At 64.0% G+C, this 21,795-nt stretch overlaps 1 protein-coding gene across 4 annotated transcripts in view; it reads left to right on the forward strand.

Annotated features, from left to right (window-relative positions):
- Positions 1-21,795, forward strand: part of PITPNM2 (phosphatidylinositol transfer protein membrane associated 2) — a 107,698-nt gene that overhangs the window by 76,821 nt on the left and 9,082 nt on the right. For 3 of the 4 annotated variants that reach the window (XM_054594167.1, XM_054594164.1, XM_054594165.1), the window contains exons 3-15: positions 707-879; positions 5,446-5,660; positions 6,664-6,785; positions 9,124-9,351; positions 11,350-11,655; positions 12,534-12,629; positions 14,630-14,734; positions 14,935-15,005; positions 17,727-17,974; positions 18,272-18,461; positions 18,589-18,708; positions 18,912-19,147; positions 19,620-19,798. In XM_054594167.1, coding sequence (XP_054450142.1) covers positions 802-879; positions 5,446-5,660; positions 6,664-6,785; positions 9,124-9,351; positions 11,350-11,655; positions 12,534-12,629; positions 14,630-14,734; positions 14,935-15,005; positions 17,727-17,974; positions 18,272-18,461; positions 18,589-18,708; positions 18,912-19,147; positions 19,620-19,798 — 2,194 coding nt within the window. In that variant the 5' untranslated portion in view covers positions 707-801. Of the gene's footprint in view, positions 1-706; positions 880-5,445; positions 5,661-6,663; positions 6,786-9,123; positions 9,352-11,349; positions 11,656-12,533; positions 12,630-14,629; positions 14,735-14,934; positions 15,006-15,253; positions 15,402-17,726; positions 17,975-18,271; positions 18,462-18,588; positions 18,709-18,911; positions 19,148-19,619; positions 19,799-21,795 lie in introns of those variants that run through there. The other variant, XM_054594166.1, reaches the window with a different exon arrangement.

A 21,795-nucleotide genomic window follows, 5' to 3' on the forward strand; every position in this document is an offset into this window, starting at 1 on the left:
GACTGTCCCAACAGTTCTGGGGTACTCGCTCCCCCACCCGTGGGACAGCCAGCCAGGCCTCAGTCTCGGGGCAGCGCCCGGGGAGGCGGCCTCCTGGTTGGCCCTCGCTCCACCCCGCGGCCGGTGTCCCGCCCCTGGCCGCCGGGAGTCCCTAGCGACGGCGGCAGCCCAAGTGGGGTCCTTCTAAAATACAAAACACTCTTCCGATTCTGCCGCCACTGATCTGGGAAACCTCCCCTCAGCTTCCAGTGAACAGCGTGTAATCGCTTCGGGGGCAACCAAATATATTCACAGCAAAGCCCGCGCCCTCTAGGGGATAGACTGCGGTGGGCGACTTGATTTTCCAGATCACTGAGAGCAGGCCTCCTTCAAGCACTGAGTTGTTTTTTTTTAAATTGAGGTGCAAATCTTCGTCCAATACATTCTGTCACCTCAAGCAGAAGCTGCTATGAGCGTGTCATAATAATTCTGCATTCCTCCAGGGCTGATCACAGCGTAGGCATGCCCTCTTCCACACAATTGCTTAGCAAACAGGGAAAATGGAGGCTGGGGCCGGGCGGGGACGTGTCCAAGGTCACGCAGTAGGCTCATGGCAGACCCGGGACCGACGCTCCAGCCTCCGGCCTCCACCAGGCCCTTCCTCAGTGTTCTCGTACCCACCTGCCTTTGCACAAAGTGACTCTCCTGTCCCTTCTCTCTCCCTCAGGCGTCCTCGGTGAGTTGTGTCATGGTTATTTAAGGAACCTCACCTAGAAGTCCCCACACGCAGCCCCCCATCGCCGGGAAGGCGCGGACGCCGAGATGATCATAAAGGAGTACCGCATCCCCCTGCCCATGACGGTGGAGGAGTACCGCATCGCCCAGCTCTACATGATACAGGTGGGTCGTGGCGGCCGCCGCGTGGAGGGCGTCGCGGTGCCGTGCTCGCGGCGGTGGACGCCTGTCATCTCGCTGGCGTTGCCCTCACGCTTTGTCAGCTCGGGGGCCGGAAACAGCAGACATTCATCTCTCACGGTTCTCGAGTCCCGGAAGCCCGAGGTCAGGGCGCTGGCCGATTCGGGGGCTGCTGTGGCTTACGTAGCAGGGGGCTGGGGCGCTCTGGGGTCTTCTTATGAGGGCACTGATCCCGGCACAGGGGTGCCACCCTTATGATCTGATTTGCCTCCCAGCGGGGACCCCCGAACACCATTGGAGGTTAGGCTTTAACATACGGATTTTGAGGTGGGGGAGGGGGACACAGAAATTGAGTCTGTAACAGCCCCTTTGACTGACAGGAAGGTGCGCGGCCCGGAGTCGGTGAGTGGCCTGCCCAAGAGCACGTAGCGGCTCCCGCCTTCCGGGCCCACGCGTCCCTCACCACGCGGGCCCGCCTGCGGACCCGTGGTGGCGGCCACGTGGCGGATTTGTAAAGTCACAAATGAGTGTGAGGATCACAGTGTCCTGTGTCCCACCAGGGAATGCCGCCCCCCCGCCCCCGCCCTGACCCCAGACGTCGCTGGTCTCCCTTCTCTGTGCCCGACCGACCTGGGACACGGTGGGGCCCGGAGCCCGGGATCCCACCCTCGTGGCCCAGACGAGGCCACAGCGCCCACAGGCTGGGGCCCCACTCCCCCTCGCAGCTTCCCTGCCAGCCAGCCCCTTGCTCACCCTCGGTGCCCCCGCCCTTCGCCCGGCCTGGCAGCCTCCTTCCCGGGTGAGGGTCTGACTAGAAACCCTCTCTGGGCCCCGCTCTGGCTGCTCCAGGGCGAGGACGCCTCAGCCTCGCCTCTGGCCCCAGCCCTGCCCCCCACCCCGCCCGCCCCAGTCACGGAATGATCGTAAGGGCCCTCAGAGCCAGGGAGCTGGGCTAGCGGGGCCTCCACCTCCGCCCCTGGGTCTGCCTGGTGGCTCCCACCCGTCCCCCGGGTCGCTGCAGAGCCCGGACCGCCAGCTCCCTTCTGGGAGGAGCGCGACAAAGCTGTTAGAGTTCGCATAGGCGCCCGACGTGGGGAGCCTGCCCGGAGAACGGAGGAGGCTCAGCCTCTCTGGGGGCTGTTTGCTCCGAGGTGCTTCAGAAGCGCCACTCAGTTCCCTCTTGAACCACTTCCCGTAATTATTCCTCGAGAGCAGAAGGGGCTGTCATCAGCCCCCCAGCGCCGAGCACCCTGGAAACCACTCAGCCCGTGCAAGGTCCGGGCTGATCTGCCAAAGCGACTGTCTGTCCCACGGCTTCTTCATTCCCGCCCGGGCCTGGGGAGCCCCGGCCGCGGCAGGCAGCCCCTCAGCCCCGCCTGGCTCGCTCGGGTGGGGCACGTCCGGGTCCCGGGGGGGCTGACTCTCAGCTTCTAGAACAGCCACGGCTCTTTCAAACATTTCATCACCTCTGACTCTGGGCCCCTCAAAAATACCTGCCATCTCCATTGGCTCTTTTGAGGGTTTTGGGGTTTTTTGGGGGGTTTTTTTTTAAACATCTCTCCTTATGTCTCCATTGCACGGAACACATTCACGACTTCTCCCGGGAAGGCCCCGGGCTGCCCGCCGCGCCCTCCCTCTCGCGAGCCCCGCTGCCGTCTGCCTGCCTCGCGGGCCAGCCCCCCCCTCCTCCTGCTCCCACCTTCGTCTCACCTGCCTCTGGCCCAAGTCCTCAGGGCCTCCTCACACCGTGGGGGAGGCGGGCAAGCACGTTGTCTCCACTGTGTGCGGGTTCCGTGGGTGTGAACGCACAGCAGTCAGACCTCGATGAAGCTGTTAAGTACAGACATTAAATTCTCCCGACTTGCCTGTGCCCGGCCTGGACAACAGGGACGTGCGGAAAGCACCTCCCGCTCCGCGGGTGCGTCCACGGCGGGGGGCGGGGAGTGTACGCGGAGGCCCAGTGCACAGGAGATGGACGCTCGTGGGTCTCGAGCCGCAGCCCCAGGAGTGCGTGGCTCTGGGCTGGGCCTACTGACACGGAGTGACCTTCAAGGAGGGCAGCTGCGTTTTTGTGGGAAGAAGAGCGAGACCTTAAGTCGTGTCCCGGTTGCCAGCGGGGATGCCTGCGAGGAACTGGCCCAGCCGCCGCCTCCACGAGGCTGTGAACGCGAGGGGCTGGACCCCGTCCCCCTGCCTCCTGTCCTGCCGGACCCGCGCTCCATACCTGCGTGAAAGGTTTAAAAACACACAAATTTGGCCTGGCCGGGAGAGGCGCAGGGAATGCTCAGCTCGGAGGGAGCCGCCAGAGGCGCCTGGCCAGGGCCCCGGACAGCTCCAGCCGCCCCCCGTCACCGCCTTCACCGGCCACCGCCTGGGACCCTCCTGCCTCTGAGGGGCCCTGGCCTCGTTGGGCCTGCGCTTGGCCCCAAGCCCAGGGGGCCCAGGCCCCTCCCGTGCGGCCCTGGGTCCTTGGCTTGTGGCTGCCTCACTCCCGTCTCTGCGTGTCTGCGTCCGTTTCCTCTTTTCCGAAGGACGATGGCCCACCCTAATCCAGCAGGACCTCACCTTACATCTGCAAAGACCGCACTTCCAACGAAGGCCACCGTCTGAGGTTCTGAACGGACGCGAATTTCGGGAGAGGCCACTCACGCCATCCCACCGGGGCTCGGGGCGGTCGGTCGCCTGACCCCCACTTCGCATCCTGGAACCTGAGACCACAGAGCGGGAAGTGGTCCAGGAAGAGACGGCGCGTTTTCCCTGAGGAGCCCGTGCTGCGGGCAGCCGGGCCCCGGGCCCAAACAGGTCTGAGTCCAAGGCCCGGCTCTGCCAAGTGGTAACTGTAACCTCAGACCAGTCACCAACCCCCAGCCTCCACCTGCCCACCTGTAAGCGGGGGCTGATAGTAACATTGCTCCTCGCCCAAGCAGTCGTTGCCATAACTAAAGGAGAAAGAACAAGCCAAGCACTTACCAAAACCACTACTTAATGAAGCTCCTGTAAGGGCTGGGGCTGAGACAATGGCCAGGAAATGGTTGCTGCTTTCATTACGGGATCTGGGCCGCGTTCCAGGAGCTTCTTTAAAGGGTCAGGGCGGGTGCGGCTCTGCTCGACTCCATCTTCAGCCTCAACTGGAGTCTTTTGGGTCTTTGTTTTTGTCTGAAGGAGACTAGTCTTTCTGGGCCGTGGGACGTGGCAGGTCTCTGTGCCCTCACAAGGGCCATGCCCCGGGGCAGGCAGTGCTGCCTGGAGGACCTGAGTGTGTGCGCACGTGTGTGCGTAGGTGCGCGTGCCCACGGGGGCGCCTGCGTGCACGCGGCAGCTTGCTGTCCAGGAAGCTGACCGAAGGTGGCCTGGGCGATGCCGTCACATCGCCATGGAAACAGATGCTGGACTTCAAGTCCTGAGCGTCTCAACCACGGGATTTTCTGCACAAGCAGAAACCTGAGCTTTCGGACACAGAGAAGGACGTTCAAAGGCGGAAGGACACTTGGAGGTGACCCAGGCGGCATGGCCCTCAGCGGTGGCTCTGAGGCCCCTTCCCCTGCCCAGGGGGGACCTTTTGGAAATCTGCGTGAGCGCAAGAGGCAGGATTGGCTTTCGTGTATGTCTGCGTTGTCTTTTGCTAGATTTGTTTCTTAGGTCTTCCAATCACTGTTTACGTTTAATCTCACTTTGTATGAGTTTCAGGGGTGCAGCGCAGACAATCATCTCCTTTACAAAGTGCTCCCCCTGCCCCGATATCTCCAGGGCCCACATTAAAATGTTACTGACTGGACTCCCGACGCTGTACTCCACATCCCCATGGCTATTTCGAAACTACCCATCGGCGCCTCTCAATCCCGCCTCCTTTCCACCCCCCCCCCGCCGCCCCGACACCTTAGCGATGCCACGTCCTCTGTGTGTGAACACGGGCGTCTCCCCGTTTACTTACACTGCCCTGGCCGGTCCTAGTTAGTTTATCCTTTTGGCTGCTCTTGTAAACAGAAATAATTTTCTAATTTTCTTTTGTGCTGTGCGGTGTTGTGTTGATTTTGAATCCTGCCTCTCTGCTGAGTTCATATGCTCTATCTAACAGGTTTGTGGGGGATTTTTGAGGATTTTCTGCATATAAAATGATGTTATCGGTGAATAGAGCTAGTTTTACTTCTTCCTTTCCAGTCGGGATGCCTGTTATTATTTCTTTTTCTTGCCTAATTTCTACAGCGAGAAACTCCAGTACAGTGTAGCGTGGAGGTGAGACAGCAGGCGTCCCGCCTTGTCCCCGACCCTGGGGACACTTTCCGTCCGGGGACAGTAGGGAGTCAGGAGGAGGCGTTGGCACGTGCCGCGCTGGGACTGCTGGGGGCCACGCCCATTTTGTCTCCTGCAGGCACGTGCAGAAGGCACAGAGCAGGCGTCTGGATTTAGGGGTCCTGAAGTGACACAGGGGAGCCAGCCTCATTGTTCAAAGCCCCTCCCCCTGTTCAGCACCCTGGGGCTTCGTCTCCTGAGCCCCTTCCCTTCAGCAGAGTGCTCTGGCCCCCTCACATGACTGCGCTTTTGTCCCTGCAGAAGAAGAGCCGCAACGAGACGTATGGCGAAGGCAGCGGCGTGGAGATCCTGGAGAACCGGCCGTACACGGACGGCCCCGGCGGCTCCGGGCAGTACACACACAAGGTGTACCACGTGGGCATGCACATCCCCAGCTGGTTCCGCTCCATCCTGCCCAAGGCGGCCCTGCGGGTGGTGGAGGAGTCCTGGAATGCCTACCCCTACACGCGAACCAGGTGAGCGGGGAGGCGCCAGGCGGCCGGTCCCGGGAGCAGCCCTCCAGGTGGGCTCAGCCCCACAGCCCGGGGGCCCGGCTCCCAGGGAGCTGAGCCTCCATCCCAGGGAGGGGTGCCCTGAAGGCCCCCCAGGCTCCCCCTCAGGAAGCAGGCAGGAGAGAGACGAGGGCACGGCCCGGTGCCCCCCAGCCCGCCTGGGTGGGGCCGGGAAGCCATGAGTTCAGGAAGGACTGCCTGAGAGCGCCTCGCCGCCTGGGAAGGCTCAGGGAGCACACCGCACTGTGTCCGCCTGAGAACACAGGGCAGTCCCGAGACCTTCTGTTACTCTGATCTTTTATTAGATCCCATGTCGAATGGGGGTTTCCTTTAGATCCCCAGTAGGGGGTTCTTCACTCCGTGCCCCGGCCGCCCCGCCCGATGTGGCCGAGCGCCACCGCAGAGGGGGCTGCGCCCAGCTGGCTGCCCGCTTGCTACGCAGGTGGACCCCTGAGCCCCCGGGGCTGCCTTCCCCGCCCTCGGCGAGGCTCCCAGCAGCGCCCTCCTCCTCTGAGCTCAGCTCCAGCCCAGAGAGAGGGGCTGTTCCGTTGTTGCCAGACCTGCATCCTTTCAGGGCGGGGGGCGGGGGTGGCATGTCACATGGAGCGCTTGTCCGGTTCACCCCCCCAGCGGTAGGCTGCCACAGCGGTGCCTGCATCCACACCGTGCCTTCCACACGTGGACAATGGACGCAGGGCTTCCAGAAGCATCCTACAACATCTCCGTGTTCCCCCTAAACCCGTCCCTTCCCCCAGCCTGGCCTTGGCTGTTCTTGGGACAAGGGGAAGGCCCAGGAGGCGGACACGTCAGATGAGTCTTGTCCACCACTCCGGCCTCCTTCTCCCAGCTGGGTCACATGTGGGGAGCCCCGCTCTCCTGCCCAGTGGGTCGGCAGGCCCTGGCCCAGCCACCCTGCACCCACCCCCTCTACCCTTGGGTCCTGATAGATGCTTTTCTTCCCCCACAGGTTCACTTGCCCTTTCGTGGAGAAATTCTCCATCGACATCGAAACCTTTTATAAAACCGACGCAGGAGAAAACCCCAACGTGTTCAACCTGTCTCCCGTGGAAAAGAACCAGCTGACAATTGGTAACTGTCCACCACGATGTTCCCACCTGGGAAGGGCAGAGCCGCGGGCCCCTGGCCTCAGGCCGGGCGGGCTCCAGCCCCACTCCTGTCCAGGCGAGGCGGTCAGAGCCGCGGGCAGCGTGGGGCGCCGGGGCGCCGGGGGAGACAGCATCAGGCCCCTCGGCCCCGTTCTCTGACACACACACCGAGGCAAGAGGCTTTCACGCCCCAAGCCTCTCCCTTCCGCGCCCTCCCTTCGAGGCACGCCCATCCCGGGAGCGCCGTGCACCCCACGGGCCATCGCGGCTGACTGTGTGAGCGCCGTGAGCGCAGAGCCCTGTCCCCCTCCACGGCAGGGGGTCTCGGTCCTCCCACCCCACCCCAGTTGACTACTCCACGCAGGAAACGGCCCCGTCGGTTAAACCTACTTTTCTAAGAGAGGCCGGCCATCAGGATTTTCATGGGAAATCACCCAGCTCCTAAATGTTGGCAACCAATTTAAAATCTTTGTAAATAAACACACGCGGGCCAAACAAAACACGTGTGCATGCCAGACGCGGCTCACGGCCGCCCATCTGAACGCTGGGTCCCAGGCCTACAGCCGCGAGTCCCGTGCAGGTGTCCCGGGCAGGGCCTGGGGCGGCAGCTGCCGGCCCCCCAGGAGCCAACTCCAAGGTGTCTGCTCCGGCGGATGCGGAGGGCTTTCCCCCGAGAACAGCCTGCCTTCGGCCCCACAGAGGCTTGGCAGCAGGCTCTTCCCCAGGGCTGCCGGGACGAGGGACCGCAGGCTGGGCAGCTGGCACACAGAAGGTTGCTGTCTCGCAGCTCGGGGGGCCCAGAACCCGAGGTCAAGGGGTCCACAGGGGGGGCGTCCCCTGGGGTCACTGAGGGAGACTCCGCTCCAGGCCCCCCTCCTGTTGGCAGTCCTTGCTGTTCTTGGCTTGCAAACACAGCACCCCGGCCTTTGCCACCATCTTCACGTGGTGTCCCGCCTGTGGGCGCGTCTGGTCCAGATTCCTCCTTTTTATAAGCATATTAGGCGTATTGGATGAGGGCCACCCTAATGACTTCATTTTAATTGGATTACATCTTTAAAGGCCTGTGTCCAAATAAGGTCACATTCTGAGGCACCCGGGGTCAGGACTCCAGCATCTGAACTTCAGGGGGGGTGGCGCATTCTGCCCGTTGCAGGAGGGGCGGCCCCCGCGTGGCGCGGGCGTCCGCGGCGCTTGCCTGGCCCGCCTCGGGCTGGCAGGGCCTGAGCGCCCCCGGGCCCCCGCCACGGGCCTCCTGCCTGGTTCCCGACCCCGGCCGGCGTGGCGGCCTTTCCGCCCGAGCGCCTGGCCATGGGGTCTGCTCCAGGGAGGACTTTCGCCCCGGCCCCCCCCAGCCCCACCCCTGATGCGGCTGCCCTCAGCTGCCCGACCCCTCCCGGCTTCCGTGGCACGAACATCTGTGACGGGGCAGCCGAGCGCCATCTTCCGGCACGTTCGGAAGAAGGGCCCTCAGCCCTGCTCACACACAGCGGGCCCGGCATCTTGGGCGGTTTTGACTTGGGGGCAGGGGCCGGTGACAAGGGGCAGCGTGACTCATATCCTCCCAAGAGCCGCTGCCGCTCCTCTCGTCACCCCCCACCGCGGTCCCACCGGCCCCCAGTCCATGTTCCCAAGTGCCCAGCCCTGTGGCACCGGCTGCTCCTGTCAGACCATCCCGGCCCGGCTCCCCTGCTGGGGCCTTGAACGGCTCTTCCCGGCTCCTTCCGTCCCTCCGTCCAGAGGGTGTCCCACAGGCCAGCCTGCCTTAGGACCAGATGCGGTGCCATGTCCCCTGCAGGGGACCGCCCACGCACTTAGATGGGGGTCCAGCCGCACCCCCGTTACCGCCCCCACACAGGCCCCCTGTGGGCCACCCCCGCCCCCACCACAGCCTCTCAGTCCAGTCGGTGCCGCCGGGACCGGCTCGGCCTCACGGTGCCCTGTAGCCGAAATGCCTCCTTGCTGGGCAGCTTTTCCTGGCTGCCGCGCCCAGCTCCCCCACACCCCGTCCCTCAGCCCGCGGCGGCGGCGGCGGCTCATCACCTCATGAATCTGCCTTGGCGATTGGTGGGGGCCCATGAAACGCGGGGTTTGCTGAAATGGTTTGGAAAGGCAACAGGGGAAACCATAGGCCTTGCGTTCGGGAGCTCGAGGTCGGAGCGGCCCAGAGTGGCTTCCTCACTGCCGCCCCCTCCCCCCGCCCAGCACAGGGAGGCCCAGGGCCCCACAAGGATTTCTAGGCAGCAGGGACACGGGGAGGGGACGGGACCAGGGAGGAGGCAGAGGTCAGGGCAGAAGTGACCGCTCTCGGGGTCTCCCCGCAGACTTCATCGACATCGTCAAGGACCCCGTGCCCCCCAACGAATATAGGACAGAAGAAGACCCCAAGCTGTTCCACTCGACCAAGACCCAGCGGGGGCCCCTGTCTGACAACTGGATCGAGGAGCACAAGCAGCGGGTGTCCCCCATCATGTGCGCCTACAAGCTGTGCAAGGTGGAGTTCCGCTACTGGGGCATGCAGTCCAAGATCGAGAGGTTCATCCACGACACAGGTGAGCGTGCCTGGCGCCGGCCCGCCTGCGTCCCCGCGCCTCTCCGAGCCCGGCTGCCCTTCCGCATTCCCGTCTCACTCCCGGAAGGCGGCCCCGAGGCCTGCTTTGTCTTGACCGCCCGTAAACGCCTGCCGAGCACCCACAGGCTGCGGCTGTGAATGTCATCCCCGTAGGAAGCCCCAGGCCCTGCACCCAACTCTGCAGCGTCCACTCCCGGTGGGGAACAGCCTCTGGCCACAGATCCCCGCGGCTCGGCGGCACCGCTCGGCACCCGGAGGCCCTGGCCCGGCGCTGCCTCCCCCGTTGGGCTGGAAGGTCCAGGGGAACATCATAGTGTCCTCACACCACACAGGCCTGGCCCAGATGGCCTGGGCTTCCTGTCCCAGCTGGTGCAGGCTCAGGTCCTCCTCCCTAGAGCCCTTGGCTCCTAACTGTCCCAGGTCATGGTGTGAGGTCAGCGCCAAGGGCCTGTCCCGGCCAGGCAGTGGCACCTGGGCATCACCTTTTGGGTCCAAGAGCAAATGGACCTAGTTCAGATGGGAACAGACCTACACGAATGATAATATACTTCACACGTGTCATGTCAGCCCACAGTCACCAGTGAGGGTGGCTGTTGTCACCCTGATTGTAGAGGACAGAGGCCCGGCGCTGGGTCTCAACCCAGATCTCCTGTCCTGGACAAGTGTTCTCGGACCCACGGGCGGGGCATCTCATGGGCCGTCCGTTCGGTGTGGGTGCTGGCAGACCCCGGGGCCGGCACGCCCAAGGCCGTGCAGTCTGGCGCCTGGGGGACCCAGGCAGCCCCGGCCGAGGGGGGCGCCCTCCCGGGAGCAGGGGTGAGAGCATTTCCCCAGGCGAGCCTTTCGGAGGGAAGGGGTTCGGGAAGGACGGGCGGAGGCTCTCCTGGGAAGCGGGAGATCTGCGCCCGAGTCCCAGTGACGAGAACGTCCGTCCTGGAACGTTCTGAGCAGCCGGTGGGTAAAGACAAGCCGACCGGCCGCAAGGGCGAGCCACAGGCCCGTTGGCAGGAGAAGGAACATGCCAAGCAGGCACTTCAACCAGATATGCATCCTGCAGTCGCAGACCTGAAACTCACCCCCTCCAAGAAAGCAAATGGCGAGAAAACACACAGCGCGACACAGACACATCAAGTGTCCACAACATGCTAACCAGCCCAGCGCATTAGGTAGAAAAACACATCTGTGGGCCGAACCAGGAAGAGAAGCAAACGATCGTCCCAAAGCCAGGCCAGACCCTGCAAGGGAGGGTGGGAGGTGGGTCTGAGGGCCACCGTGGCCCCCCCCCCGCCCGTGTCTGCCCCCTGCTGGGTGGTGTGCGCAGGTTTCTTAACCAATGGTTTAATCCGTGCCTCCTCAAGTTTCTTAACCAGCTTTATTGAGGACTGGGTTTACATACCACGCACTTTACCGGTTGTAAGAGGACAGTGCCATACATTTTAGTATATTCTAGAACATTCCATCACCTCAGAGTCTTTTGTTTCTGTTCCCAGTCACCCCTCCCCCACTCCCACCCCCACCCCAGGCAACTCCTATCTGCTTTCTGTCCTTATGGTTTTTTCGTTATTTTTATCCCCTAAAAGCTACCTTATTTTATATGTATCTATATTCTATTAGAAAATGAAGGACCAAGCTGCTTCGAACTTGAACTTGATTTTCCATGGGCAACTTGATAGGAAAAGTATGCCAGACGCTGAGACTGGATGCGCTCGGGAAGTTCTCTTCCAGAGTCAGGACCCCCCACCCCCAAATTCAGTGTGGCTTCCGGGCAGACGCATTACCTTGGGAGGCCATTTGTGAACCAGACCCCTCCTCGGCAGGAGGGGAAACCGAGGCACGGGGCCGTGATTTGCTGGAGGCCGCCCCATGAGTGCGGGTCAGAGCCTGACCCGCGACATCGCGGGTGTTGCCGGGTGCCCCGGGCCTGGGCTGACGCTGCCTCCGTCTTTGCCCCCCCGCGACCCGGCCCCGCTGGGCGCAGGCCTGCGGAAGGTGATGGTCCGCGCGCACAGGCAGGCCTGGTGCTGGCAGGACGAGTGGTACGGGCTGAGCATGGAGAACATCCGGGAGCTGGAGAAGGAGGCGCAGCTCATGCTGTCTCGGAAGATGGCCCAGTTCATCAAGGACGGCGAGGAGGCCGTGGAGCTGGTCAAGGGCGATGCCGGCCAGGGCCAGGCGCCCGGGGAGCCCCCGCCGCCAGGCAGCGGCAGCGAGCCCCTGGTCGGCCGGGGCCTGAAGAAGCAGTGGTCCACATCCTCCAAGTCGTCGCGGTCGTCCAAGCGCGGAGGTGAGCCCGCGGCCTCTCCCAAGCAGCCCCCGGCCGCCGCTGGGGGGCCCCGGCTCCGGAAGTGGACTCCTGCTTTGGGGCCTCGTGGGCCGCGGCCGCAGGGTGTCAGAGCCCGCCCCCTGCTTGCAGGAGAAGCCCTGGGCGCCCCGCCCCTCCAGCAGGGTCCCCCAGACTCGCCCCCGCAGCCCAGGGAAGACAGGCAGGCCGGGCCTGCGGGAGTCCTGCTCCCAGCCTCTCCCAGGTCCCAGGGTTCCAGGGGGAGAGGAGTCCTGGGGGCCCCCGCAGGACACTGAGGAAGGGGTCCCCGCTGCTGAGGGGCAGGCTGGCCAAAGGGGCCTGAAAGGCCCCAGAGCCTGAGAAAGGCCATTCCTGAGGGAGCTGCCGGGCACGTCCCGTGGCTGTTTTGAAACACAAGGCATCTCCTGTAAAGTTGGGGGTCCCCTCTGCAAATGTGGCTTTTCCCACGCCAGGCGTGCCTGTCCCTGGACTGAAGGGCCCTGGAAACACATGCGTGGGCAAAATCTCTGATCCCACAACCTTTCCTCTCACTCCCCCGCTGCCGCCCCCCTGCGTCCCCCTCTGTCGGCTCTGCCGCAGGAGGATCTGAGGAGGTGGGCCCAGGCCTGTGTGCCTGACACTCGTCCCCTCCCCCGGCCCGCTGCTCCCCTGGACAGGACGGCACGGTGCCCTGGCGGGGGGCGGGGGGAGTCCCGGGAGTGTGGAAGCCCCGGGAGCCTCCATGGGGACGAGTTAGGGCCGCCCTGCCCCCCCCCATGTCACTCTCTCCCGAGCCCGCCTGACCCTTGCTCTGGCCTGGCCACTCGCCTTCTCAGCGCAGCCGCCAGGGCGGTCGGTCACCGCGGGGCTTTGCCTTCCAGCCAGCCCCTCCCGCCACAGCATCTCCGAGTGGAGGATGCAGAGCATCGCGCGGGACTCGGACGAGAGCTCAGATGACGAGTTCTTCGACGCGCACGGTAGGCGGGCTCCTGGGGCACTCTGGGGGTCTTCCCGGGGGAGGCAGGGGGTCTCACAGAGTGGGGCGTGTGGACCGAAGAGGCAGTTGCCTACGGTAAGTCCTGGGTGGCAGCTCAGCACGGAGGGCAGGAGGAGGGGGTGGAGCCCCAGCAGCCTCGGGCCAGCCGCGCCCAGCTGTCGGCCGCGTCCGGGGCCTGGCAGGTGCGCCCTGTTCTCCTGAACCCCTTAGAAATGGATTTATAGTCAGGACGCTTTTTTCCACGTGTGAGTTTATTTCCACAAGAAGCTTCATCAAAGCGTAACTTCTTAAAATTTCTTGAATCTTTTTTATTGCAATTACCTTATTATTTTTCCCCCTTGGTTACGTTAATACATGCCTGATATAAAAACCAGAAAATGTGAACAAGCAGGAAACATACAATGTGCCCACTTTCCTGCTGATCCCAAAACCAGCGTGGCGAGCACCCAGCCCCCTGGCCGGGAGACGCGCGCACAGCCCTCGCTCGCTCCCGGCCCTGCGCTCCTCCCACGGAATCAGAGCGGCCTGCACACAGGCCTGGGAGCGGGGGCTCGGGCTCAGCAAGGGGCGGGGACTCTCCTGCAGGCACACGGCCGGGCCGAGGCAGGGCCGAGGCAGGGCCGAGCCTTGGCGTGAAGCGGGCAGAGGCGCCACCTGACCGTGACCTCTCCGTCAGCTGACCTGCCCTCAAGGGAAAGAGCTTGCGGGGTCGGTGTCCAGGCAAAAGGGAGGTGCCTGGTTTGGCCTTGGGCTGGAGACCTAGAACAGGCGACAGGCGGATCCTGAGCCGGCCTCTGCACCGGAGGCCTCCCCGAGGGTGGGAAGGCCGTTCCAGGCACCCTGCTCCCCGCCCCCCAGCCAGGCCGAGGGGCTGAGCCCTGCCTGGCCACGCCCGGCATGGGGACAGCACCCAGGCTGTGTAGAGACTTTAGAAAAAGCTGGAGAAGAGACAAGGAAGTAAAGCCAGGAGATGCCAGAAGGGCAGTGTCCTGGGGAAATGGGCCCTGTGACCGTCACGTGGCCGGGGGGGGTCACATATGCTAGGGCCCGGCCGGCTGGCCCCCGCCTGAGGGTCACGGCGGGCGTCCTCAGAGAAGCAGCAACAGGAGCCTGGATGGAGCTGCTCGCAGCGACGCTGTGCGCCATGCTGGGCTTTGTGGGCGTTGAAAACGGTCGGGCCCGGCCAGTGCGGCTCAGCTGGTGGGAGCGTTGTCCTGTAAACCGAAAGGTCGCGAGTTCAGTCCCTGGTCAGGGCGCTCACCTAGCTTACAGATTTGGTCCCCGGTTGGGGCGCATACCAGAGGCAGCCAGTCGATGTTTCTCTCCCTCCCTTCCCCCCCTCTCTAAAATCAGTGAGCCTGTCCTTGGGTGAGGATTTTAAAAAAAACAAAACAGGGACAGAAGCTGATGCAAAGAGAAACAACATGTGGCCGGGCCCTTCCAGGCAGTCCGCGGAGTCGGGCACAAAATGCTACAATGTGTGTGAACCCCGAAAACCTGATGCTGAGGGAAGGCAGCCAGACGATAGAAGACCACGTCTGTGTAAAACGTCCAGAACAGACAAATGCAGGGAGAGGGAGAGCAGACGAGTGGGCACAGGGGCTGGGGGAGGGGCACGGGGCGGCGTTTCTGTTTGGGAGATGAAAATGTTCTGGAACCGGCTAGAGGCGACGGTCGCACCGCACCGGGAAAGCACTCGGTGTCCTTTAGAACGGCTTCAGTGGTGAATGTTATGTTACATGAACGTTACCTCAATTTGTTTAGAGAAGGTCAGGCAGGAGCCCCCTGGGCGTGCCCCGGTGTGCCCGTCCTGTTAAGGAAGGGAGAGACCAGAGCTGAGCCCGGCGGGGCACACGGGCCAAGGACGCATGGAAGACCCCCTTCTGGGCCCCCCGCCCCTGGGAGCAGTCCTCCCAGTGCCCCTCGACCCCCAGTCCCTGTCCCTGAACAGCATGCCGAAGCCCCTGTCCCTCCCCACAGAGGACCTGTCCGATTCGGAGGAAATGTTCCCCAAGGACATCACCAAGTGGAACTCCAATGACCTCATGGACAAAATCGAAAGCCCTGAGCCGGAGGACACGCAAGGTACGGGCTAGGGGGCTGCCTGGCCTGGGGTGGCAGCTGCAGCGGAGGGGGCCTCCTCCCTGACTGGGCAGTGGGAGTGGGGGGCGGAGCGGGGGCACCCTGGACACCCCCCCGCCGTGACCACCACAGCCTGTGCCTGGCGCGCCCGGGGCTGCCAGGCGGGCCCCCGGCTCACAGGCCCCATGGCTTCTGCGTTACAGATGGCCTGTACCGCCAGAGCACCCCCGAGTTCAGGGTGGCCTCCAGCGTGGAGCAGCTGAACATCATCGAGGTGGGTGCCGGGTGGCAGAGGGCCAGGGGCTGTGCTGCTGCCGGGGTGGGGGCAGGGCTCAAAGGACGGGCCCTTCGGGGGCTACTGAGGCGCTTCGCACCCCCCGCCTCCCTCACATCCACACTGGCCCGGGCCCCCCGCCCCCTGGGGTGTCCCTGAGATCCCACAGGGATTGTAGGCAGCCCTCAAGGGAGGACCTGACCCAGCCGCTCCCCTGGAAAGTAAAATGAGAAACTTGTAAATTCCAGACCAAAAGTAAGATCTTCACCCTGCTCCCAGCCTTTCTGCAGTCCCTGAAGAGAAAAAAAAGATGCAAGGGGAGGAAGCGAAAGCCTTCCAGGCAGAAGTGACGTGGCCGCGGCCGCAGCCGCCGCCACCCCGCTGGGGACAGGCGGGGCTCTCAGTGCCCAATAAAGCTGTCTTGGCGAGAGCCTGTGTCTGCTTTGGGGGTTCTTTGCTCGGAGCTCACGCCCCTCCTCCTCCTCCACCTGTGGGCAGTCAGAGCTGTCTGCACTGGGGACAGGAGCCCGGCCAGCAGGCCGTCCCTCACTGCGGTCACTACGCTGCTCTGGCCTCACCTGCCCAAGGTGCAGGGGCCCCGGGGTCTCCGGGCCTGAGGAGTGTGGGTGGGGTTGGGGGAGGAGCTTCCACCCTGCACTCCCCATTCTGGGGGGGTTTTCTGCTTTGGGGTCTGAGGTCCAATGAATGGGCTTTTCTAGAAGTGTCACTGGGGTGTCAATTTCCAGTCGCTGGTTGAAGCAGATGGGGGGGTCTGCACCCCGCCCAGGTGGCGCACAGCTCTGACGGCCCCGGGGGCGGGGGCCGACGGCCTCGCTCACTCGGGAATCGGCCCAGGGTGCGCCTTCCCGCCCAGCGCAGCTCTGGGCCCCGCCGCCCACAGGCAGATCCCGTTGCTGGCAAAGGCCCCCAAACTAGAGCCCCGTCTCGCGGCCTCGCGGGAGGGGACAGGAGGGGGACGGAGGCACTGACGGTCCCCTGGCTTTTCAGGGCCCGTGTCGCCCCCCCGCCGTGTGGGCTCTGTCCCCACTGGGCTCACGTCTCCAGCAGGGGTGCCCCGTAGGAAGCAGGTGTGAGTGGGAGACGTTGGGTCTTGAACAGGCCTCGCCCCCGGGGTCCCCGAACAGTCCCTGCAGAGGGGCCCAGGCAGGCGTCCCTCAGCCCCCCACTGGCCCTGCCCTGCCCCAGCCCGTGACCAAGGGCAGCTGGACCCTGCTTCCTTGTCTGGGTGACCGAGAGGCGCTGTGGACGTTTCCTCCACAAGCCGCTCGTCTGGCCTTAGGGTCAGGGGGTGGTCCCACCCTGCTCTGGGCGACGAATTCACTGCCGCCCCCCTGGCCGGCCGGAGGGGGCAGTCCTTAGCACGGGCAGGCGTCACTCCCCAAGCCCTGCTGGGCGGCGCGAGTTCCTGCCCAGGCCCCGCGGCCCACAGCTGGCCGGCGGCCAGGCCGCGCTCGGGGCGAGGCTGCCCCGCCCTCCCCTTGCCCCCTTGCCCAGAGCGCTTGCCGGTCAGCGGCCCGAGGCCCCTTCCGGCGCCACCGCACCCCTGGGCCCGGTGCCCGCGCTGCCCACCCCCTTCCAGCCTCTGTGTTGACACTCGGGTCCTGCTGCTGCCCGGCGTCCTGCCATCGATGGCCCAGTTCAGGGCCACATGCCCCCCATGGCCCCTCCAGGTGGCTTCCGCTCCTTGCCCTGTCTCCCTGGTTTCTTGGGGACAAGCCCTTCTCTTCGCTCAGCTCCTTTCCCGGCTCGCACAGCTCCTGACGTGATACAGGCACAGCAAGTGCTTGCCAACAGCCCCGCAGGCCCGGGCCACGCGCGCCCCTCCCCATCACACACTGGAAGCCGGGCGCGGGGAGAGGCCCCTGGGGATGGGGCCCCGGGCCGGGATGGCAGGGGCTCTGGGTCCCCGTCCAGCTGGGCCCGGAAGTACTGCGTGACCTTAGACAAGTCCCTGGGCCTCCTGAGCGGCCCCCATCCCACCTCATCTCTAAGTGGGATGGCTCCAGGTACAGGCATGTGCAGGTCTCGGGGCTCGCTTTGACCTCACAGGCAGGCCTGAGAGCAGGGGGTGGGGGTCCCTCACCCCCACCGGTGAGGGGGTTCCGACAGACACGCCCGCGTTGCCCTCCCCGCTCTGAGCGGCTGGGGCTCTGCTGCCGCTGGGGCCTGTCAGTCGTACGGAGAGTCCAGAGAAGGCAGGGCCTGGGGGCCGGGGAGAGACCCCACGTAGATGGAGGGAGAGAGGCTCCCAGCTGGCCAGGCTGAGGCCCAGATCCCAGCCGCTCTTGAATGGCCTGTGACTCTGAGCTGGCAGCCGTCTTGCCTGTGGGGACTGAGACAGGCCCACGCCGGGACACACGGAGGGCAGGCAGCCCCAGCGGCCTGGACCGGCTGAGCCCCCACCTCCCCAGGGCCAGACGCCCCTGCCCGGGGCCCCTAACGGAAGTGGAGTGCGTGCTTTTGGGGGACTAGATTCCCCCTTCTGTGTCTTCTGTGCTGTGGCCACACGGGCGGGCGGGAGCAGGGGAAGGGGCCTAGCCTCCCGGGGGGAGGGTTGGAGGCAGCCAGCACCAGGCTGAAGACCGGAATCGGGGCTCGCAGAGTAGGGGGGCCTGGGCAGGCCGCCCCGGGGTGACGGGGCCCGGGCAAGGAGCCGAGCCCCCGGGGGCGTTGACACCCGCCCCCCCCCCGCCCGCGCAGGACGAGGTCAGCCCGCCGCTGGCCACGCCGCCCTCCAAGGTCCACGTGCTGCTGCTGGTGCTGCACGGAGGCACCATCCTGGACACGGGTGCCGGGGACCCCAGCTCCAAGCGGGGCGACGCCCACACCATCGCCACCGTGTTCGACACTGTCATGCGCGTGCACTACCCCAGCGCCCTGGGCCGCCTCGCCGTCCGCCTGGTGCCCTGCCCGCCCGTCTGCGCCGATGCCTTCGCCCTGGTCTCCAAGTGAGTGTGCCGCTCGGGCCGCGCGTGCCCCCAGTGCCGCGCACCTGCCTGGGCCCCCACGCATTCTGCCCAGAGGCAGCAAAGCCTGTGCAGACGGCTGGGCATAGAGGCAGGGGGGCCTCGGTTTCCCCACGGGCCTGCAGGATGCGGGGCCTTGCTCCCCAGCACCGTCCCCACACCGGCCCCCAGGCTGACCTGGGTGCACCCCCGCCGGGCATGCTGAGTGACCGCTGAGGCCCCGGGGGGCAGGGTGCTGACTGGAGGCCCCTGCTCTCTCCTGACCGGCCCCCCCCTCAGCCTCAGCCCCTACAGCCACGACGAAGGCTGCCTGTCCAGCAGCCAGGACCACATCCCGCTGGCCGCCCTGCCCCTGCTGGCCACCTCCTCGCCACAGTACCAGGAGGCGGTTGCCACGGTGATCCAGCGGGCCAACCTCGCCTATGGGGACTTCATCAAGTCCCAGGAGGGTGTGACCTTCAATGGGCAGGTGAGCCATGGGGTGGGGGAAGGGAAGACAGAAGACCCTGTGGGCGGCCTGCCCGGTGCCCAGTCCGGCCGCGGCAGGGTGGGGCGGCGCCCTGCGCACGCTCAGGCCAGAGGGCCTCTCCCCCCAGGTCTGCCTGATCGGGGACTGCGTCGGGGGCATCCTGGCCTTTGACGCCTTGTGCTGCAGCAGCCAGCCGGTGTCGGAGAGTCAGAGCAGCAGCCGCAGGGGCAGCGTGGCCAGCGTGCAGGTACCAGGGACAAAGGCTGTCGGCGCCTGGCCCGCGGGCTGCGGGGGGGCGGTAGGGACACTGAGGGGCAGGGTCTTCCCACTCCGGCTGGGAGAGAGGCTGGCTGGGCAGCGGCCAGCGGGCCTGGAGTCAGGAGGGACGACGCTGAAGAGGGGGCCGGGCCAGCAGCCACCTGGCAGTGAGCCTGCATGGGGCTGTTCCAGGACACTGACCTGCTGTCCCCGGGCACCCTGGTGAATTCGTCGCATGGCGGCGGCGGCGGCGGCAGTGGCGGCGGCAGCAGCAGCCTGGAGAACAGCAGGCACCTGAGCCGCAGCAACATTGACATCCCCCGTAGCAACGGCACCGAGGACCCCAAGAGGCAGCTGCCCCGCAAGCGGAGTGACACGTCCACCTACGAGCTGGACACCATCCAGCAGCACCAGGCCTTCCTGTCCAGGTGGGCGGGGCGGGGCGGGGCCTGGCGGGGTCAAGCACGAGGCTCACTGCCAGGGGGAGGACAGGGACTCCCAGAGGGAGGGGCGGCCGACGAGCGGGGCCTGGAGGCCCTCAGCCCCACACGGGCCCCCAGCTCTCCGGCCAGGAGAAGGCGGTTTGTGGGGGAACAGCTGTGCCCTTGTCTGTGCTGAGAGCTATCTTGAACCACAGCGAACAGAGCGTCGGGGGCAGAACTGACCAGGGACAGCATGAGCCGTGTCACGGCTGTCCCAAAGGCAGAGGGCCCCTAGAGAGGTCGGGACCCTCTGGGACCAGCAGAGCCCCCACAGGCCCCGGGCCGCTGCACCTGAGAGGCAGCACAGGGGTCCGACCTCTTCGGGCCTGATGACCCCTGAGGGCCTCCTTCAGCAGCCGAGGGCAGGCCAGCCCCGAAGAGGGCCCTGGCGTGACCGGGCGCGTCCCGCTCTCTGCAGCCTCCACGCGAGCGTGCTGAGGCTCGAGCCCGGCTCCCGCCGCTCCAGCAGCTCCACCGTGCTGGATGGCGCGGGGGCCCTGGGCAAGTTCGACTTCGAGATCGCTGACCTCTTCCTCTTCGGATGCCCACTGGGGCTGGTCCTGGCCTTGAGGAAGACTGTCATCCCCACCCTGGACGGTGAGAGCCCTGGACCCCTGTCACGAGGCCATGGTTGCATCCCAGGTCCCTTCCTGCATCAGCCTCTTTTTCGTCCTCCACACTAGGAGCCCCTCCCTCTCCCATGCTCCTGCTTCAGCAGCTTGGCCCCGGGCCCCCAACACCTGCTGTTTTATTTCATCTCCAAGACACCCTGGGAGCTGAGGTTCAGATAGGAAAGGGACCCTTCCAGGGTCAAATGGGGTTAGATCCATTCTCCCAGACCCTGGGTCCTCACAAAAGGAAGAAATAGGTCTGGGCCCCCCTCCTGCCCCCCCCCCCCCCCCGCCAAAGCCTTCTAGGTGCGGTGGCCTTCCTGCCCCGGAGGTGCCACAGCCACGCTGCCCCAGGGACCCTCCTCATAGTCTACGCAAACAGAGAGCCGAGACAGGGCTGAGCGTCGGTCCCTGCCTGTGCCTGGGACCGGCCAGTGCGGCCCCGCCTTCCTCGCCGGGCAGGGCCCATACTGTGTCCCCAGGTTCCAGAGGAGCAAACTAAGGCCCAGAGAGGGTTAGACCCTTGCTCAGGAGCCAGGAGCAGGGGCTTACATATAAGTGCACGAAGACAGAGACAACAGGAATGTTACGTTAAAAAGAATGAGGCAGAACACATGCTGATAGGAACGACTCCAACATTTTGTGCGTTAAATGAAAAAAAAGCAGGGTTCAAAAAGTATAGTGCACGTCCCTATTTGTGTGTGTGCTTTAAAAGCCACATACACACTACGGACAGTTTGTACAGGTTTCCCCACCATCCAAAAGTGAAGCATTCCTACAAAACCTTGCGTAAGCCAACATGGCATAAATCAAAGAAGCAATTATCATTAATTCACATGGGAGATTTTTTGAGCGCCCGCAGGTCCAAAAATAACCCATCAAATCATACCAAATATGCTTAATTCCGTCCATTTTTACAATGAGCGTAACATTCTTAGGAGCTCTTAGGCTTTTCTGATAGCTTAACAGCTGCCAAAAATAAATGGAGATGAAGCACAGATGCTCGCAGACACAGTTCAGAGCCTGGGCGGCTGCATGCCGAGACGCAGCGCGCGGTTTCTGGGAAGAAGCTTGGCACGCCACCGCGCTGCCCCTGCGACCGCTCATGCACGATACATGCCGAACACTATTCCCGTTTTTCCTTGTGAAAGCGAAAGTGCTCCTCGAATCTCTCTCGGTTCGTGAAAATGCGTGCGAGTGGTCCCCAACCTCCATGCGATTTACAATGTTTCAACGTTAGGAGTGTGCAAAAGCAGCAGCATTCGGTAGAAGCTGCACTTCCAATTTTGAATTCCGGTCTTTTCCCAAGCTAGCAATATGCGCCGCAATACTTTCTTGTGATGCTGGGTGTTATGAAATAGGCTTTGTGAAGATGATTTTGCCCAATCAGGGGCCGTTGTGAGTGTTCTGAGCATGTGCAGAGTGGGCTAGGCTGAGCCCTGGTGTTCCGTAGCATATGAGTGTCAAATGAATTTTTTACTTAAGATTATTTTAAAATCGCCGTGGGTTTATTGGGACCTAACCTCATCGTAAGTCGAGGCGCATCTATTAATATACGTCCTACCTAAAAGCAAAGTGGCAGAACGTGACCTTTTGAAAAGCGGGGGACACCTGTACTTAATTCTTACATTCACGTGAAGTGATGGGAATAGCCAGCAGCCCAAGCTCACAGCCTAGGAGACCTTTCCAATCCGAGCAGGAGGGCGCCACCTGCTCCGCTGCGCATGCGTGCTAGGCCCCTAAAGGCCGAGCCCTGAGGCGGAAGCCAGCCTTCCATTTGTCTTTTATCGTATACTCTTACACTTTGAAGAAGTTTTTTATGCCGCAGTCATTATAACTTTTCAATTGAAAGAAAAAAGTTGAGAAAGGGGACACGGGCCCAAACATCCCTACCCAAAATGATGAGACACGCTGTCGGGTTTTCTATTACCCCGCCCACCGCCGCGCCCCGCCCACCCGCTGCAAGCCCCGCGCCTTAGGGCG

Source organism: Pteronotus mesoamericanus, unplaced genomic scaffold, assembly GCF_021234165.1.
Source record: "Pteronotus mesoamericanus isolate MK-2021 breed Mesoamerican mustached bat unplaced genomic scaffold, CSHL_Meso_final scaffold_507, whole genome shotgun sequence".
NCBI classification, from domain to species: Eukaryota; Metazoa; Chordata; class Mammalia; order Chiroptera; family Mormoopidae; genus Pteronotus; species Pteronotus mesoamericanus.